Raw genomic sequence first — 20,908 nt, 5'->3', positions numbered from 1 at the left:
TTAAATTCTTTAATGACAATTATCATATATTCATTGTTAGCACAAAATTCCATAGATGATCACCCTGTACAAATGTTCATTAAGTTATTTTGTAAGGAGCCATACTATTCTCAGATACTGCATTTTGTTCATTTGCATAAAGCCTTTTATGGAAGGAGTTTTAAAACCAACATTTATTTGTAAAATCCTAGTACTTGTATATAAAATATTCTTACTTTTCCAAATACAGTGATCATGTTCTAGAATTTCAATGGTTGCACGGATTAAGTCAAGCGGACAAGTAATGCACCTGATTTAAAAGTTCACTTCATTTACATGTATTCCCAGCTGATAAGCCCTCACTGTTAAGAATTCAACATAAAATTGATGCCAGGTTCAGAAAATTCCAAATAAATCAATATACTCTGTATTAATAAAACAAGTTAGTGAAAAAAATGATCTGGAATTGATGTATGCATAATTATATAGTTTGGAATATATATATTTACTGTGCAAAGCTTAAAAACAGTAGGAAAGCTTTTGAAAATCAAATTGAAGATATTCAATAATATTGCTTTAAGTCATATTAACTGTTGGTATTATTGATTTATCAGTAAGTATTGTTTTAATCATTGATCATATACCCTTATGAGCACCTTTGATGTACCAGTTGAGAGCTTGCTGACAGCATTCTGAATTATTTAGTGTGAACTTTGGAAAGTAATGGCACAGAACTAGTGAACTTTGGAAAGTAATGTCACAGAACTAGTGAACTTTGGAAAGTAATGTCACAGAACTAATTGCATAACATGTAACATGTTTGTTGTTTATATCTTTGGTAGTAACAGTACATGTTGAACACCTTTTTACCCAAGTCTGTCAGGTTTTGTCTTTAAAGATCCGTATTAAATCATTTTTTAGCTCGACTATTCATAGAATAGTGAGCTATTGCACTCGCCCATGCGTCGGCGTCCGCGTCGGCGTCGGCGTCCGCGTCCCGATTTTGGTTAAGGTTTTGTATGTAAGCTGGTATCTCAGTAACCACTTGTGGGAATGGATTGAAACTTCACACACTTATTCACTGTGACAAACTGACTTACATTGCACAGGTTCCATAACTCTGTTTTGCTTTTTTACAAAATTATGCCCCTTTTTCGACTTAGAAATTTTTGGTTAAGGTTTTGTATGTAAGCTGGTAACTCAGTAACCACTTGTGGGAATGGATTGAAACTTCACACACTTATTCACTGTGATGAACTGATCTACCTTGCACAGGTTCCATAACTCTATTTTGCTTTTTTACAAAATTATGCCCCATTTTCGACTTAGAAATTTTTGGTTAAGGTTTTGTATGTAAGCTGGTATCTCAGTACTTACTAATGGGAATGGATTGAAACTTAACATACTTGTTCACTATCATGATCTGACATGCACTAAGCAAGTCCTATAACTCTACTCTCTTTTTTTTTCAAAATTATGCCCCTTTTTCGACTTAGCAGTTTTTGGTTAAATTTTTGTATGTAATCTGATATCTCAGTATCCACTAATTGGAATGGATTGAAACTTCACACACTTGTTCACTGTCATGATCTAACATGCACTGTGAAGGTCCCATAACTCTACTTGGCATTTTTACAAAATTATGCCCCTTTGACTTAGCAGTTTTTTGTTAAGTTTTTGTATGTAAGCTGGTATCTCAGTATCCACAAATTGGAAAGGATTGAAACTTCACACACTTGTTCACTGTCATGATATGACATGCAGTACAGAGGTTCAATACCTCTACTTTGCATTTTACAAAATTATGCCCCTTTTTCAACTTTTGTATTCATTCAATTGACAAGGCTGTTGAATAGTCGAGCGTTGCTGTCCTCCGACAGCTCTTGTTTTCTTAAGGACTTCCATTTTCTCAAATAATGTATATATATTTTTGTACTAAATTGGTACATGAATCTATGACAAGGATTTAAGAAAAACACTTCTTTCTCCCAAATATGAAGTATGTTTTAACATGTTTGTACCTGAAATTGAACCATGCAGGAAATTGTGCAGAAAATGTTTAGCTTTTTGTTCTGTTAAGGAATTTTACTATCTTACTGTATTTTTTCAGTTTTAATAAATCAGGTTTATTAAACAGAGATCATCAGTTTTTCATCAGCTGTATAAATCAGTGGCATATTTTACACTAAGGAATGCACAATTGTATATTTTTATAACCGTGTTGTTAATTTTGAATTCATTGACTAAAGTTGAAGACAATGTGGTCATTAAGCATATCATATACTTTTCACTGACAGAATGGCATACTGGCGGGAAAGTTTCAATTTTAGTTTGATCTTGACTCGCTATACATAAAACATGATACACTGTACATATTGAATAAAAAAAAACACCACTAGATAATAATCATAAAAAGATAATAGAATTTTTCACATGTTAATAAAAAATATGCTATGGATTCTTGAGGCAATTAATGAAATAAATCATTTGATGGAGTATAATATTTCAAGTGTGAAACATATATAAAAAGCCACATACATGTATGTGTAACATTACTTGAAAAATGAAGAAAATCTTTAAATTTACATTTATAAATAATCAACTAATTTTGTGTCTGTGTTTTGCCTTATCATTCAGTTTTGAATTTGAACATTTACATGGTCAAAAAATTTATTTCAGATAAAGAATGTAATGACAGATGAATAATAATTTAATCAAGATTACTTTATGTATGGCAGTACCGTAATTACCATGTCTGATAGTGCTATTCTAAACTAGCAGTTTAGGAAGAATACCTTTTTGTTCACATGTCCTATTATATCTTTTTTTTCTGAATTTACACAAAAACACATTCGTATTTTTATGTACTCAGCGTTTTTATAGATGTAGGCCGGTATATGATTTTAAATCATTTCCATTATACAAAAACTATAAAAATAAAATCATTTTGAAATGGTTTTAAGACCTACTTTGGAATGGTGATAAATTGTACACTATTGTTGCACATTGTCGATATACTTTTGTAGGTCGATCTTTATTGACAATTTTATTATAGATGAATAATGAATATAATCCGATAAGCAAAAGCTATTTGTATCGATGGGGGATTATTAGGTGCTCTATGCAATGTTAGAATTGATTTAAGGGATTTTCGTAGAGTTGTCTTAAGATTTCATTTTCCCTACAAATCTATTACCGCTAACTAGAAGTGTAAATTTAGATTATTTACTTTGTGAGATGACATTTGTATGTCAGAAGTTTATTATTCTGTCTTTTATAAAACTATGTATTGATGAATGCAGAAGTTAAACTAAAAGAATTTTGCAGTTTTTTTACCATTGGACCACTGTGTCTGCTCTTATCTTTTTTAGCTCGACTATTCGAAGAATAGTCTAGCTATTCTACTCACCCTGGCGTCGGCGTCACACCTTGGTTAAGTTTTTGCATGCAAGTACATACAGCCATCAATAAAGTGGCATATAGCTTTGAAACTTATTTTTTCTTTTTCTAGGTCAATTACCAACCTCTCTGGGTCAAGTCCCATAACTCTGACATGTATTTTGAGCAAATTATGCCCCCTTTTGGACTTAGAAAATTTTGGTTAAAGTTTTACATGCAAGTTACTATCTCCAAAACTAATGCAGATATTGATTTGAAACTTCACATGTGTCTTCGAGGTTATAAAACTAGTTGATAGCAGCAAGTCCCATAACTCTGACTTTCATTTTGGCCAAATTATGCCCCCTTTTGGACTTAGAAAATTCTGGTTAAAGTTTTGCGTGCAAGTACATACAGCTATTTCTAAAAGGCATATAGATTTGAAACTTATTTTTTCTTTTTCTAGATCAATTATCAACCTCACTGGGTCAAGACCCATAACTCTGACATGTATTTTGAGCAAATTATGCCCCCTTTTAGACTTAGAAAATTTTGGTTAAAGTTTTACATGCAAGTTACTATCTCTAAAACTAATGCAGATATTGATTTGAAACTTCACATGTGTCTTCGGGGTTATAAATCTAGTTGATAGCAGCAAGTCCTATAACTCTGACCTTCATTTTGGCCAAATTATGTCCCCTTTTGGACTTAGAAAACTCTGGTTAAAGTTTTGCGTGCAAGTACATACAGCTATTTCTAAAAGGCATATATATTTGAAACTTATTTTTTCTTTTTCTAGATCAATTACCAACCTCACTGGGTCAAGTCCCATAACTCTGACATGTTTTTTGAGCAAATTATGCCCCCTTTTTAGACTTAGAAAATTTTGGTTAAAGTTTTACATGCAAGTTATTATCTCCAAAACTAATGCAGATATTGATTTGAAACTTCACATGTGTCTTTGGGGTTATAAAACTAGTTGATAGCAGCAAGTCCCATAACTCTGACCTTCATTTTGGCCAAATTATGTCCCCTTTTGGACTTAGCAAATTCTGGTAAAAGTTTTGCGTGCAAGTACATACAGCTATTACTAAAAGGCATATAGATTTGAAACTTATTTTTTCTTTTTCTAGATCAATTACCAACCTCACTGGGTCAAGTCCCATAACTCTGGCATGTATTTTGGGCAAATTATGCCCCCTTTTGGACTTTGAAAATTCTGGTTAAAGTTTTACATGCAAGTTTCTATCTCCAAAACTAATGCAGATATTGAATTGAAACTTCACATGTGCCTTCGGGGTTATAAAACTAGTTGATAGCAGCAAGTCCCATAACTGGTATGCATTTTGGTCAAATTATTTCCCCTTTTGAACTTAAAACTCTTTTGATATTTAACCTTTTTGGGTAATATTTTCCTGCTTCTGGGACAATATTTCGAATAGTCGAGCTTGGCTGTCTTACGGACAGCTCTTGTTCTTATTTAGAAAACAAATTTCTATAAAGTTTTTTTTCTAAAAAAAATGTTGTTGCTAATTTTGATAAACTACTTTAAATTGTTATTTTAGTAACTCCCCCATTACCTAGTGGGGACAACAAGAAGGTACGATGTCTCAGACTTCTTGCACTCAAAGTGGCTGCTCATCTCAAGTGGAACCTCACTACTCTTATAAAAGGGTTTGTATTTTATTTATCATAGGACTTTACTCCAGATTTCAAGATTAGAAAACCTTAGTTTTGAGGCCAGTTTCAGAATAAAACTTTGCTATCAGTCAGTATCAAGATTGTACCCAGTAACATTCTGATGCAAGAGTGTAGATATTTAGTCCCTTTAACCTTTACTCCTGAGGTTATTGTATAGGCTAGCCTTATCCTTCCCTGTGCCTATTGTATTCAACCATCCTAGGTTTTAGATAGGTAGAAAGTTTGGCCAATGTGAAGTACTTTGTTTAAAAAAAAAAAAACAAGAAAATTAAAGTTAAATCAGTCAAAAATACATCTTCTAAAAATGTATTTGTGAAAGAACTGCAAGAAATGAAGGTTTAGTTTCTTATGAACCAAAAGATCTTATATTTGTCAGTTCTGCAGCTGAGCAATGCTCGGGTGAGTTATTGTGATTGCTGCATGTCCAGCATCCGTCATCTATCAGTTGTCTGTCTGTCTTTCAACATTTAGCTTGTGTATGCGATAGAGGCTGTATTTTTCAGTTGATCTTCATGAAATTTGGTCAGAATGATTTCCTTGATCAAATCTAGGCTAAGTGTAAAAATGGGTCATATGAATCAGAATGTTTGTCTGGATAAAATCTAGGTCAAGTTCAAATATTGGTGATCTGGGGCCAAAAACTAGGTCACAGTCAAATCAAAGAAAAACCTTGCATATGTGATAGTGGCTGTATTTTTCAATTGATCTTCATGAAATTTGGTCAGAAGAATTGCCTCGATGAAATTTAGGTCAAGTTTGAATATGGGTCATCTGGGGTTAAAGACTAGGTCACTAGGTCAAATCAAAGAAAAACCTTGTTACAATGTATGCAATAGGGACTGCATTTTACACAGGATCTTTATGAAATTTGATCAGAATGTTTGTCTGTATGAAATCTAGGCCATGTTCAAATATGGGTCATGTTGGGTCAAAAACTAGGTCATCCGGTCAAATTAAAGGAAAACCTTGTGTACGCAATAGGGGCTGCATCTTTCACTGGATATTCATAAAACTTTGACAGAATGGTTGCCTTTATGATATCTAGGTCAAGTTCGAATATGGGTAATCTGGGATCAAAAACTAGGTCACCAGGTCAAATCAAAGAAAAACCTCATGTATGCAGTAGGGACTGCATTTTACACTAGATCTTCATGAAATTTGATCATTATGTTCTATGTGACAATTTCATAAAAGACATCGTATCTGAAATTATTTGTCTACCTCTTCTGATTCATGTGTGGAAGTTGGCAGTTACTTTTGGAATATAGGTTTGCACTGGTACAGATTCCAGGAACACTGGGTAGGTTAACTGCCTGAAATACTGTGGAAAAATAGCGTTAAACCCAAAACAAACAAACAAATATATTGCAAGAGGCACTTTGCTCATCAAAGTAAAGCTTCACTGTAGTAACAAATGTCTACTTAAAATTATTTAAGACATTGGGGGATTTTGAATGAGAAAGACAATGCATCATTTTGTTTTAAAAGTATAGGACATCTTGCACTATTTGATTTGAAGGAAATGTTTTTGTTTCTACAGCTTACCTGTTACAATGTTACACACGTTACTGACAGAGTTACTCAAGTCTACAATGGAGATGAGCCCAGATGCTGCCAAATACACTGATCTACATTTTGATGTTCTCTCGGAGGATGCAGTTTTTGCTGCGCAGCTCTATCATAGATGGTAGTCTAATTTCTGTGCATACAAGTTGTAAGCTGTGATGTAAATTTCTGTATTATGAAGTCATTTATAAAATGCTGATCATACATGTACCTCCATATACAAAGTATACTGCATATGCTCCGATCTGTCAATCTCTTTGTACATCTGTAGAGTCTGCTCCATATCTTTGTACCCCCCGACAACAAAGTTGTAGGGGGGTATACTGGTTTCAGGTTGTCTGTCTGTCTGTCTGTCCGTCTGTCCGTAGACGCAATTTTGTGCGCACCATCTCTCCTTATCCCCTTGACAGAATTTAATGAAACTTCACACAAGTGATCAGTACCAACAGTAGTTGTGCATGGTGCATGTTAGGTTCTTTTAGAAAAAAAAATTGCAGAGTTATGGGACTTTGTTTTTTTGTTACTATACTATATACATAGACACAATCTTGTGCGCACCATCTCTCCTCATCCCCTTGACACAATTTAATGAAACTTCACACAAGTGATCAGTACCAACAGTAGTTGTGCATGGGGCATGTTAGGTTCTTTTAGAAAAAAAATTTGCAGAGTTATGGGACTTTGTTTTTTTGTTACTATACTATATACATAGACACAATCTTGTGCGCACCATCTCTCCTCATCCCCTTGACACAATTTAATGAAACTTCACACAAGTGATCAGTAACAACAGTAGTTGTGCATGGGGCATGTTAGGTTCTTTCAGAAAAAAAATTGCAGAGTTATGGGACTTTGTTTTTTTGTTACTATACTATATACATAGACACAATCTTGTGCGCACCATCTCTCCTCATCCCCTTGACACAATTTAATGAAACTTCACACAAGTGATCAGTAACAACAGTAGTTGTGCATGGGGCATGTTAGGTTCTTTCAGCGACAAAAATTGCAGAGTTATGGGACTTTGTTTCTTGTTAACATACTATGGGACTTTGTTTCTTGTTAACATACTATGTACATACAGTCTGCATATGCAATCTTGTGCGTGCCTAATCTACCAAACCCTTACACACAATTTAATGAAACTTCACACAAGTGATCAGTACCAACCCTAGTTTTGCCTGGTGCATGTTACATCCTTTTAGATAAATATTCTGCATAGTTATGGGACTTTGTTTTTTGTTACTATACTGTATACATACAGTCTATATACATACAGTCCACAAATTATGCAATCGTGTGTGCGTCAAATTGCAATGTACTGTGTCAGTGCATGCGGGGGGTACATTCATCACCTTTAGTGATAGCTCTAGTTTAAATTGCTTTGAAGATTTTCATAAAACTGGTATCAATTGTTAACCACAGCAAGACATCATGCAGAGTGCACAACCTAGGTTAGCTCTTCTTCCATATGGACAGGGAGAGGAGGAAGTGGTGGTACAAATGGTCAGATAAGGGAGACTTGAAAACAGCTAGAATTACCAGAACAGATATTCTGATGTTTGATTCCTGAGTTTAAATTAAAGACTTTAGTTGTCTATACTAATGGTAGAGTAAGCAGAAAAATTAGAATAAATTCAGTTTAATATATTATTTCAGGTAAATATTTAACCTTGAAATATCATTCAAGGTTAGCTTTTTGGGGAATGTGAAGACTAGTAGATTTACACTACCGGGCACAGCATTCGGCCACTAAAGTGTTATGCTTTAACCATTACCCTGCTAAATTTCTGCAATGAACTTGTCTATCTTTCAATTAAGACCATACCATTAACTGTTAAAAGGGGTGCAGACTAAAAAGATATTGACTGAATGGCAAACAGTGCAGATTATGTTCAGACTGCATGGATGTGCAGGCTAATCATGATCCACACTTGTTGCAAAGGCAGAATCAATTGTGTCCTGCATGATAAGGGTTAAGAGAAAAAACACATTATTTAGGGTAATCTTTCTGCCTTTTTGTCATTCCTCCAACCAATCTCGTATTCCTCACAAGCACTTTCTTCTAAAGGCTATCTGTTATTAAACTTATTATGGAATAATAAAAATAAAAAGCTGTGATGTGCTCATATTGTATGAGATGGAATCCTGTTAGTAAAAGAATGTTTACTTCAGTTCTTACTGTCCTTAGGTTGTAAATTAATCAAATTTATTGGGACATAAATTCATTTTACTGTCAAATCGCCGAATAATGGAGCACACTGTCTTACGGACAGCTCTTGTTTTACTAAGTTTTCCATTCAAAATTGGGAGTGTTTGTAATGGGGTACTAGAGGTAAACTGCATGATTTATAAACCTTTATATTTAACGACTGCTTAAAGTACTTATTCCCCCATGATAAATTGGTCAAGAACACAGAAATGTTTTATTGCCGCAATGGCCCAGGTTCGATTCCTGATTTGGTCAATTATGTTTCATTATTCTTGATTTGCAATTATAAGTTTAGAAACAGAAACTCATGACATTCCTCAGAACATCTTTAACCTTTAGCCTGCTGGCAGCAAGAGATTCTGCCTTTGTGACCAGTGTAGACCAAGATCAGCCTGCACATTTGTGCAGTCTGGTCATGGCCTGCACTGTTCGCTATTATGTCAGTAAATTTTTGAGTGAACACCCGTTCAAATAATAAATGATACTGCCAAAATTTGACCTGTCCATTTTAGAAATTTAGCAGGGTACAGGTTAAATATATCTTTTTCAAGTAACAGATTAATAATAATTCTGATCTGAAACATTTATGATATCACATGTAATAATTTCAGGAGCATTTTAACTCTAGTCAAGCACAGCTTTCCTGGCAAACCAGTGAAGAGTTTTATGCAGGTGTAAGTATTTGACTATTTCATACATGTCAGTATTTCTTTTGTATATGTACACAAAACAGGTGCTTCATTAATTATTGCAGAAGAAGGTGGAAGGGACTGGGGTTCTTTCAATTTAGAACTTTATTTGCTAGAGGAAAAGTAGCCAGAGCTGTAAAGCACTTTAGAGAGGGAAAATCCTCGTCCCGGACCCTTATGAAACCCCTAAGAAAATCATGTGGTCATTTTCTTATATAGTTTGCAAGTGTTAGGAAGAATTCTTATGGCCAGGAAGCATACGATATTCTATTTATAGAACCTGTCAGAACCCCATTAAAGAATACGGAATATGGGGCCAGAAATAAAAAGAGATCACACGTATATAAACATGATTGACACAAACTGTCAGTTAAGGATTAAATGTATTTCATGTGCCTCTGGAACAAACAACAACTGGACTTCTTACAAATCAAGGAATCACACTGTACAAAGTCGGTTGTGGTTTACACCCGTCCAAACGCACAGAAAATATCATGAAAGACTTCGACATACACTTTAACAATTTATTACAACAACCAGACGTTTTTTTTTTATTTCCATGTGGTTCAGAAAATCAAAATCAAAAATGTGGCTACATGTATCAATCTTAAAAGAAAAAAAAAGAGAAAAATAATAGGGAATAGAAGGTTGATCTACCTGTGAGATCGGATGGAACAGTTCCTGTCTGATCCTCATGTTGTTGATTTCTTATATTGGTTTCAGTATTTTATTACAGTGGAAGATAATTAGTTTCAGAAGTGTCAACATTACCAACATGGCTGTTCCTTTACTTTGTATTTGATAGGTTAAAATTGTTGTCAAGATTCGTGATAAACGCTTTGTTAGTATGACATTTTTGTATGAATCTGGTTTTACTTTCCAGCCAAGGCCAGTCAGATCCTATGACAACAATGATGCAGACAGAATCTATTATTAATAATGTAAGTATTATTTTTTACAAATTATTATTACATGTAAATCTATCATGATTATGATTATTATCATTGTGTCAGATACTTGATACCTAGTGTTTAACAAATTGTTCAGAATTCCACAAGCCTAATTTTGATGAATCAGACAAAGAGAAGTTTGGTAATGTATAACTATTGTCAGAATGGACAGGATATGCCGCTGTGGTTGGACATGTTTACCAAACCAGTTAACCCTGTACCCATGTTTGTGCCATTTCTGTAAACACATTAAATGAATTAACAGTTTTGGATGAGCATGGATTTAAGCCCAAAATACATGTCTGTCGAGTTGATGCTCTTGGTTCAAACGTGATAGCTCAAAGTCTTAAGAAAATTATCAAAACTTAATGTTAGGTTGATTGTTTTGGGTATGATTTTGAAATTGATCAGTGGTAAGGCAGTATTCCGAGACCTTTATTAACTTCGTCACCATAATTTATTTCTCTTGTTTATTGCAGTTGCGGGATAAGGCAGATATTTCAGTAGACAATTTACAAAGATGTATTCAGTGTGGCAAGACAATAAGAATGCCTAGAATAAACAGTATTACAGTTCCATCAGAGTATCAAGATAACCCTGTATATCAATGGGAACTAGGGGTTGAGATCATTCCTGAAGAATACATATGTCAGGTACTGTATGGCTTGTATTGAGGAACTTCAGTAAACGCGGCCGGTCACATTTAAGCAACATGTTATTATGTTTCATTTTTCATATATTTTGTGAACAGAATGGTCCATTGCGTAGAGCCAGATGTCTATCAAAAATGTGTATTTTTTTTGTTTGTTTAACATTGCATCGACACAATCATCTCTTAATAATTTTTGTAATTACCCCCCTTTAAAGGGCAGTGTATTACTTTTAATTTCAATAGAATTTCCTGTTTTAGATTTCCAGCTGATAGCTGTTGGGATTTTTTAGTGGTCTAAACTGATGAGTAAGTAGCAAAACTGCATATAGCTTTACAATGATTTTTTGTGAGCTTATTGATGTTTTTTAAATTGTCATCATTCAGCGGTAACAAAACCTTGTTTCTATTGCAGTTATCATATGATCTTGGAACCTACTTTTTCTATAGAGAATCTTATCATCATGCACTAGAAATGTTCAGGGAAACCAAAGATCTCCTCAAACATGTAAGTTTCATGGTGTTGTACTGAATGAATGTAGTATCATCTGTTTTATGTGTGGACTTCACGATGTTGTACAGAGTATTTGTAGTATTAGCTGTCACATGTGTGGACTTTTTGGTGTTTTACTGAATGTTTGTGGTATCAGCTGTCACATGTGTGGACTTTTTGGTGTTTTACTGAATGTTTGTGGTATCAGCTGTCCTATGTGTGGACTTTTTGGTGTTGTACTGAATGTTTGTGGTATTAGCTATCACATGTGTGGACTTTTTGGTGTTGTACTGAATGTTTGTGGTGTCAGCTGTCATATGTGTGGACTTTTTGGTGTTGTACTGAATGTTTGTGGTGTCAGTTGTCACATGTGTGGACTTTTTGGTGTTGTACTGAATGTTTGTGGTGTCAGCTGTCACATGTGTGGACTTTTTGGTGTTGCACTGAATGTTTGTGGTATTAGCTGTCACATGTGTGGACTTGTTGGTGTTGCACTGAATGTTTGTGGTATTAGCTGTCACATGTGTGGATTTTTTGGTGTTGTACTGAATGTTTGTGGTGTCAGCTGTCATATGTGTGGACTTTTTGGTGTTGTACTGAATGTTTGTGGTGTCAGCTGTCATATGTGTGGACTTTTTGGTGTTGTACTGAATGTTTGAGGTATCAGCTGTTGCATGTGTACATGTATGTTGTGCTGAATGTTTGTATTATCACCTGTTATGTATGTGGACTTTTTGGTGTTGTATTATTTGTTTGTAGTATCAGCTGTTGCATGTGTGGACTTTGTGGTGTTGTGCTGAATATTTATTTGCCTTTTAGAGTGTTTAAAGACTTTCTTCAACTGTGCTTTCCTCAGCAATATTTCAGTGAAGAAATTGTTTTGAGATAACCTAAGAATCTTTTGGAATTTAGTACCAAAGTATTGGGATATTGTCTTAAAGTAAAATACTTGCCCACACAGAAGTGGAAGAAGAATAGACCTTATAGAAATTGCATTTGAGTTACAGAGAACATAACAGTTACATTGCCTGTGAAATATAAAGCCTTCTTTATTGAATTTCCTGTAGTTAGTCAATATTTTTACTTTGTATTTGTCCCCAACCAATTACAGTTTTATTTCCTTTAAAGATAAGTGTATCCAAGCTCCTGATTTTGTTTAAGCAGTGTACACTTGAAAATTGGAAAAAAAAATAATAATGTTAGAATGATTTGGAAATAAACGTAACACTGTCACTTCCAGCTGGATAGTCCCACCTACTGTCAGGTCAAAGAGCAAAGACTCAACGGTTACTACGTGGCATGTAAGACGTTAAAAGAGTCATCAGCCAAGCTGAGTGCCAAACCTGAAAGTTTATACAGGCGAGCAGAATCTGCCAGGAGAAATGTTTTTAGGGTGTGTATTATGTATGGGATCTATGTATGTTTGTGATAATTTTTTTTCCATAATGAAGAATTCTACAAGGTTTATATTAAGTGCTTGTTCATTTGTGAATTCATGCTTATTTGGAAGATTTTATATTTTCAATTTTATTTGCAGTTACTGTTCTTGATAGAAATTGTCATTTTCTTCCTTAGTTGTTAAAAAAATAGTTTAATTATAACTTTAGTAATAGCAATCTATGTTTGCTTGCAGGGATTGGTAGATATATTGATAGAAGATAATGTTAAGCAAGAGTTAAGTAATGCATATAGAGCAAACATTGAAGATGAACTAGCATCGAAAGAAAGGTAAGTAGAACTCAAACTTTTGACAAACACTTGAAAATCCTGTTAATTAGGTGTAAATGAATACAAGGTATGTTGTGTTATTATAAGCAATTTAATTACACAGGCTGGCGACAGGCTTCACAAGGATGGCAAAATCAATTGTCCACCTTGCCCAGCTTGTCTCAGAGCCCATATGGATAAGTAGAATTTTACCATATTGTACTGTATAACAATTATAAGTACAAGTATAAAATAGCTTTTGGCAAAAAGAGGACAAGTAAGTCAAAATTAGATTTTGCCACCTCTGCTCATGTGTCATATTCATCCATGTGAGGATGCCATGCAACTGGATTGTGGAAGGTCAGTGGATCTACCTAGGCATCTGCACATACCATATATGCTCTAGTGGTCACATCGTGTCTTCTTCCAACCTAAACTCTTATCTGTGCTACTTAACACCCAACAAAGTAAATGGATTGTTTGATTTACATGCCAGTTGGAATTTTATAATGCAGCTGTTAAGATAGAAGTCATCTCGGTCTATGAATCTCCTGTGCTTTGCCCTTACTTGCGTTAGCCAGGCTATGGCCAAATTCTAATGTAGATTTACCTGTGTTCCTGGCTGCACCAGCAATTATACTTAATGACAAACATTGGAATGTTGAAACTGAAAATATAGGTAGAAAGTAGATATTTATTAAAAAATTACAAAATATATACTTGTAACATATTTTGGTCTGGCTTTTACTGAAATGAAAACCAGTTAAATGATAAAAAGGCAGTATGCAAATAATACCAGCCATATTTGACTTTTTCCAAATTCTTTTCAGCCTGACATTTACATTTATACAAGTTAGTGTGTGCAATGTTATACGAGGTGTGATGGAAGGAAAAGCCTTTGTGTCAATCATTGCTGATATTCTAGAAGATGCAGATATAGCCACCATAAAGTTCCTTGTCAAGGTTGGAATATGATTTGATTGTTTACTTTCTTGCTTATGACAGCTTTTGATGAAACTTTGTTAGATTTTTCTCGGCGATATATGACCATTTTGTGTTGATTCGCAGTCAAACCCAACTCACTCACTCACTTGTTAGATTTTCTTATGGAATTTAGCTACTAGTACTAATGTATGTGTCTCTAATAAATAATGTGGTCAAAAGGTAATGCAAGATAATAAAACAGGATTCTTGTAGCAAGAAACGTTTGTAGGAAGTTTGTCTAGGGCTAAAGCACCCAAAATGCTACTGTGAATACTGCATAGACAAAATAGTCAAACAATATTTTGAAAGCAAAAGTTTGATAGTTTTGAGTTTTAATGGTGGCACACTTTATTCATTTTGTTAGATTTTATTCCTTGAAAAATCTGAAGTGAAGAGGGAAGTGAACAAATATAGGTGGAGTGGTACATTAATTAAAGATACAACAGTGAATACAGAGCTTGACATTTTATGCAAACAACATATGATTGTCTTCTTTTGTTATTGACATGTTTGGGAAAATAGAATATATGCTTAAAACAGTGAAATTCTTAGCAGCTTTTTCACAAGTTGTCCTAGCTCACACAGTCACAGTACACAGTGCTCTCTAAAAATCTTGAGGCAAATGAATTATAGACATGTTTTCAGCAAACTATTTGCCGCTGTAAATATTTGTCAACACAGAGGAATTGTTTTTAGAGAAAAGATGTGAGTTAAAAATTATCAACTTTATTCACAGAGACAAAACAAGTTTCATATTTAATGTTTGCACACATTTATAGTTTTTTCCTTTTTTTTTGTGTCCACTCTTCTGGATGGCATTATATAGTGTACTAGTTAGCTTTGAGAGCACAAATAGTTAATATCAGTTATGTTTTCATCATACAGGTTTTAGCAGTTGCCCTCAATGGAGCCTCGTTTGTTCAGAAAACCAACCTTGTCACTTTCCTTTGGTGAGTGAACTCATTATATTCACACTGTCAGAAAAGGTAAAGTTGGTGTAAAAGACTAGCCCCAACACAAATAGTAAAAGGACTTTCTTTAACTTTTAATGGGAGCATAACATTACATTAAGACTAGTTTAACATCAGAGAATTTGATCGGCTTCTGTTGGGTTAGAGAAAAGTTGTTTTTTTCTATGTAAGCAAAATCACATTTTTAGCTCATCTGATTTTTTGGAAAAAAAAATGATGAGTTATTGTCATCACTTGAGCGGCGTCGGCGTCTGCGTCGGCATTGCCTGGTTAAGTTTTATGTTTAGGTCAGCTTTTCTCCTAAACTGTCAAAGCTATTGCTTTGAAACTTGGAACACTTGTTAACCATCATAAGCTGACCCTGTATAGCAAGAAATATAACTCCATCATGCTTCTTGCAAGATTTATGGCCCCTTTTGTACTTAGAAAATATCAGATTTCTTGGTTAAGTTTTATGTTTAGGTCAACTTTTTTCCTAAACTATCAAAGCTATTGCTTTGAAACTTGCAACACTTGTTCACCATCATAAGCTGACCCTATACATCAAGAAACATACTCCATCCTGCTTTTTGCAAGAATTATTGCCCCTTTTGGACTTAGAAAATATCAGATTTCTTGGTTAAGTTTTATGTTTAGGTCAACTTTTTCTCTTAAACTATCAAAGCTATTGCTTTGAAACTTGCAACACTTGTTCACCATCATAAGCTGACACTGTACAGCAAGAAACATAACTCCATCCTGCTTTTTGCAATAATTATTGCCCCTTTTGGACTTAATCATTTTCTTGGTTGAGTATTATGTTTAAGTCAACTTTTCTCATAAACTATCAAAGCTATTGCTTTAAAACTTGCAACAGTTTTTCACCATCATAAGCGGACACTGTACATCAAGAAACATAACTCTATCCTGCTTTTTGCAAGAATGATGGCCCTTTTTAGACTTAGAAAATCATGGGTAGGATAATATTTCTATTATACAAAAAAATCAGATGAGCGTCAGCACCCGCAAGGCGGTGCTCTTGTTATTCATAAAACTAAACAAAAAAATGTAAAATATGTGGCTCAAACCCAAAACCCCTGAGTTGAACAGCAATCACTGTAACCACTAGATCACCGCTCTACTTTCTACTGTATTGGTCTGTCATAATGAATTTATACCTATATCAGTAAGCCTACCATCGATTTATCGTATCTCAATAATTTATAACGTTTCCCATTTAGGCATGTTGCAGAAGCAGCACCACCACATTCCCATTTTATCCCGATGGTGTTACAGAGCGACATTCGCAACCACTTCACAGGTTATGAGTGTGACCAGATGAGGAAGTTGGAGAACGGGAATAAAGATCAGATGTCATTTGGAACAAACCTTGACGATCTTACTACAGTCGCTAGCAGTTATCCCTCAAGCAGAGGTAGGCTGAATTATTTTTGCTTTTTTGTTTTTAGTTACCTAAATACTTTAAGAAATAAATCATAGTTGAGTAGTATTTGGGTATGGAATACATAGGTGCGGTTAAACTGGTTGGAAGCCAAAGGTCTTCACACATACTTTAAATATAGGCATGGTTTTTCATACTTAATTGGAAATTACTAAAACAACATTATTATTTTATAAATACAGTTATTTTTCTTTCACATTATTTTTCTCAACCCAATGTTCTATTGTCTTAATTTATAGAAAAAAAATAAAAGCAGTAGTTGTTGGAAGGGAAGTGATCTAATGACGCGTCACAGTGCATGCTTTCCAATGTCTGTGTCAGGTATTACAATATGGCATACTGTGATAACACTAATATTTGTGAGGAGATCACTTTCATGTGTTATATGGTTGCATCAATTTATGAAAGTAAATCCCATCGAACAAGTAAAATTTCCATTTATTTTATTATAAAATACTGAATTCCACAAAACCTTATCCCCAAGAAATAGCTGTTTTAGCCCAAACTACAAAATTTCCATGCCCACAAAATTAAATGCATTTATGATATCTGAACAATCTGAGTCGATCAAGAATTGTGACTTTTAGAATGTTGCCTTTGGGTTCAAAAGATTTATGGTGATATTTTAGCTTTCCAGCTTTCTAATTAAAAATATTAATTAAAAGGTGCGTATCTTTTTTTCAGATTCTTCAGTCACTCTGGTGAACGTGGAACATCAGCTAATGTTTATGTACGATGGCGATGTTATACACCATCTGATCAATGAACTTATTGTTAACCAACAGAAAACCCCTGCATATGTCATGCAACTAAATGAAAAGGTAAGAAGCAATTTACTATCATACGGGCCAGAGGGGCAGGTTGAGGGCAAAATTCCATTTTGAATTTAGAGATTTTATTATATGATTAATCTGAAATAAAATTACTGTTCATGCTGAATTACATTCTCTTTCTTTTTCAACAAGTCAAAATACTATACACTTTTTAGCACTTTAACCATTAGCCTGCTGGCGGCAAGTGATACTGCCTTTGCGACCAGTGCAGACCAAGATCAGTCTGCACATCTGTGATCATGGTTTGCACTGTTCACTATTCAGTCAATAAATTTTCAGTGAACACTCCTTTGAATAATAAATGATATTGCCAAAATTGAATAATGGACCAGTCCATTTTAGAAATTTAGCAGGCTAAGGGTTAAACATATCATGCTGTCAGGAAAGTAAAATGCTGTTTTAACCCAGGGCAGGATTTCATAAGTTGCCGGTTTCTCGGTTTTAGATCAGATTTTAACTTTTTAGACCGAAAAGTAAAAAAATTAATTTGCAAGACATTGTTGATTGCATCTTCAAATCTTCAGTAAACATGATGTCAAACCTTGGAAATCGGTCTGTAATTTGCATGTGTTACGACAGTTTATGTGCAGTATGTACTTTGATGCATACAGCTAGCCAACTTCTATGTTTCTATTTGCTTTGGGAGGGGCCTCCGTGGCCCAGTGGTTAAGGTCGCTGACTTCAAATCACTTGCCCCTCATCGATGTGGGTTTGAGCCTCACTCGGGGCGTTGAATTCTTCATGTGAGGAAGCCATCCTGCTGGCTTACAGAAAGTCGGTGGTTCTACCTAGGTGCCCGCTCATGATGAAATAATGCACGGAGAAGCACCTGGGGTCTTCCTCCCACCATTAAAGCTGGAAAGTCACCATATGACCTATCATGTGTCAGTGCGACGTTAAATCAAAAAAAAAAAGAAAAAAAAAAAATTTGCTTTTGGACCAGCGGCTTTTGATTTGGATCATTAGCATACTTTTGAGCTAATAAATATTTAATTGCTTTCAATCTTTACTGATTGTCTGCCTTTTAGACCATTACTTAAAATAGCTGTAGGTTGCTGGCTTCTGCTGTATGGTAAAATATATAAATATAAAGGGCAAGGCTGAAAAAAGTGAAGTGGGACATAGTTTTGTTTTGGACCAATTGCGTTTTCAAAAAAAGCCCTGAGCTCGTATTCATCAACATTTAAAGTCTGACACTTAAACTTAGACAAATATTCAATTTTCCCTATCTTCGCTAATCACAGATTTGTGCTGAGGAAATTTTCAAGAGCCATCTATCCTAGTAGATTGCAAATACATGTATATGCAAAATTTCTTCAAATCTAGACAAATTTATCAATTGCAGAGCACAAGGAAAATTTAGCCTTAAATTTCAAACTTAAACTGTTGATAAATATGGGTGATGGCCTTGGATAATTCAGGAAAAGATTGTTTTGTGCCAAGCAATGCAGATGTATTGTAATGAAGCTTGTTTTATGTTTTTCAGTGGAGGTTGCCATTTGAGATGTTGGATATAATCAGAAAACTTCCACCTAGTCTGGAGCAAGCATATGCTTTTGTTTTGATTGGGAAAGGGTGTCACTGTATGGAGGTAAAGGTAAGTCTGTCTCAGAGAGTTGGCAGGAATATCTTTTTGTATGTTAAAGAAGGGACTAGCCCACCCAGTTAGCTCAGTAGGGAGAATTTGATCCCTGGTGAGGCTTATGTTCTCTGTGACGATGTGATAGAAGACAGTATATTTGAAATAATTCTTCTTCTAACTCCGCGATTGATGTGAAGAAAATGACAGTTACTTGTAAAGACTGGTTAGTTCTGGAACATTGGTTAGGGTTATTACCTACTGTTACGTAACTGAAATACTGTTGAACAATGCTGCTAAACCCAAAATAAATAAATAGTAGGGACTGGCTGATGGTTATATTAAACATTGTTATTAGATTTTGTATTGGGAATCGACAAGCACATGGTTGTTAGTGTCCCTATGGGAAAAATATTCTGTGAGTCTTTGTATAGGAGAAAACAACCAATTTATATACTAAGTAAACACCAACACAGTTTTTATTCATATGTTCTAGCTTTTAGTTACGTAGGAAGTTTTTCAACCATGTGCACCTTGTGTGCAGGCAGGCACATTGATAGAACAAGATCCTTTCAATAGCTTGCAGGATAGCATACTTGCATGATGAGTCAGCAGCTTGACCACTTGTCCAGATAATGCATCATATGGGCACAGGTGCCCGTCCAGTCTTGGTGCCCATATGGGTGCCGCCCCCTCCCCCCCAAAAAAAAACCCGTTAAAAACCACTGTTTTAATCCTGAAACAAAAAAAAAAAAATTGAAAATTTTTGTTTCCCTATATGTACTCTTATATGGAAAAGGTGCGTGTGTTGCCGTAACGCTATGGAGGTTTACTAGGACATGCTGATTTTTTTTTCGTTTTAGGCTTAAAACAGTGTTTTTATTTATTTATTTTTTTTATTTATTTTTTTTTTTTTTTTGGAGTGTCTGTATTGGAAAAGTTTACCTCTAATTATCCCAAGCTCATATATGTGTGATAATGAATAGCAAAATGAAATTCTGAGTAACAAGTTTTAACAGTAAAGGTACACTAATAGTGGTGTGTGAAAAAGAAAATGTAGATCGAGAATATGAAATGAAGGGGTCTTCATTATTGCTGTATTGCATATCCTACACAAATATAATTATGATAAAATACCACAGCTTCTCTTTATGAGCCCACTTACATTCTAGATATTTGAACGTGCCAGAAATCTTCTGATGGTAGCGGATAATGTTGTATCTCAGCTGTCATACACACTGTCCAAGCATGTGCGCTGGCAAATGATGATGGTGGATCTGCAACAGTTCTTCCTGAATGAGACATTTAGTGATAACAGCTCACTCCAAGACCTCATCAAGAAAGTGAAGACGTGTATAACAGCTGTAAGACTTGGTCAAGGTACATATCAAGGACATTAATTACTGATTTGCGTTTTTGCTCTGTTTGGTTAAATTTGTTTTGTTTAGGAGTTAAACTACCCTTACAGTTAAAGACATGTAAGGTCAAAACAGTAACTTTTGTAAACTCAGTATTGTAAACTTGGCAATACATGTGCAAATGTTTTTATTTTTGCTAGTATTCATGGACAGTTTGACATTCGAAACAAAACAATCATGAAAATTAATAATCAATAACTCGAGAAGATTAAACAACCAGGGGACGTGCAAATTCTTAACAACGCGAATATGTCGGTTGTACATCAAAACACCTTGAAAGTTACCCAGTCTATAGACTGTAATCACTAGACATGATTTTAGACACAGCGGTAGAATTAATTACCTGTCTGAAGCAGAG

The 20,908-nt window shown here is 34.7% G+C and overlaps 1 protein-coding gene across 1 annotated transcript in view; it reads left to right on the top strand.

Annotated features, from left to right (window-relative positions):
- Window positions 1-20,908, top strand: part of LOC123549346 (integrator complex subunit 8-like) — a 44,660-nt gene that overhangs the window by 2,955 nt on the left and 20,797 nt on the right. The window contains exons 3-16 of the mRNA XM_045337369.2: window positions 4,923-5,031; window positions 6,599-6,745; window positions 9,448-9,510; window positions 10,409-10,466; window positions 10,955-11,128; window positions 11,540-11,632; window positions 12,858-13,010; window positions 13,251-13,345; window positions 14,155-14,287; window positions 15,194-15,258; window positions 16,500-16,693; window positions 17,405-17,541; window positions 19,040-19,150; window positions 20,305-20,512. Coding sequence (XP_045193304.2) covers window positions 4,923-5,031; window positions 6,599-6,745; window positions 9,448-9,510; window positions 10,409-10,466; window positions 10,955-11,128; window positions 11,540-11,632; window positions 12,858-13,010; window positions 13,251-13,345; window positions 14,155-14,287; window positions 15,194-15,258; window positions 16,500-16,693; window positions 17,405-17,541; window positions 19,040-19,150; window positions 20,305-20,512 — 1,740 coding nt within the window. The remainder of the gene's footprint in view (window positions 1-4,922; window positions 5,032-6,598; window positions 6,746-9,447; window positions 9,511-10,408; window positions 10,467-10,954; window positions 11,129-11,539; window positions 11,633-12,857; window positions 13,011-13,250; window positions 13,346-14,154; window positions 14,288-15,193; window positions 15,259-16,499; window positions 16,694-17,404; window positions 17,542-19,039; window positions 19,151-20,304; window positions 20,513-20,908) is intronic.

Source organism: Mercenaria mercenaria, chromosome 6 (genome assembly GCF_021730395.1).
Source record: "Mercenaria mercenaria strain notata chromosome 6, MADL_Memer_1, whole genome shotgun sequence".
NCBI classification, from domain to species: Eukaryota; Metazoa; Mollusca; class Bivalvia; order Venerida; family Veneridae; genus Mercenaria; species Mercenaria mercenaria.
Note: the sequence above shows the minus strand (reverse complement) of the source record. Positions and strands in the feature narration are given on the sequence as shown.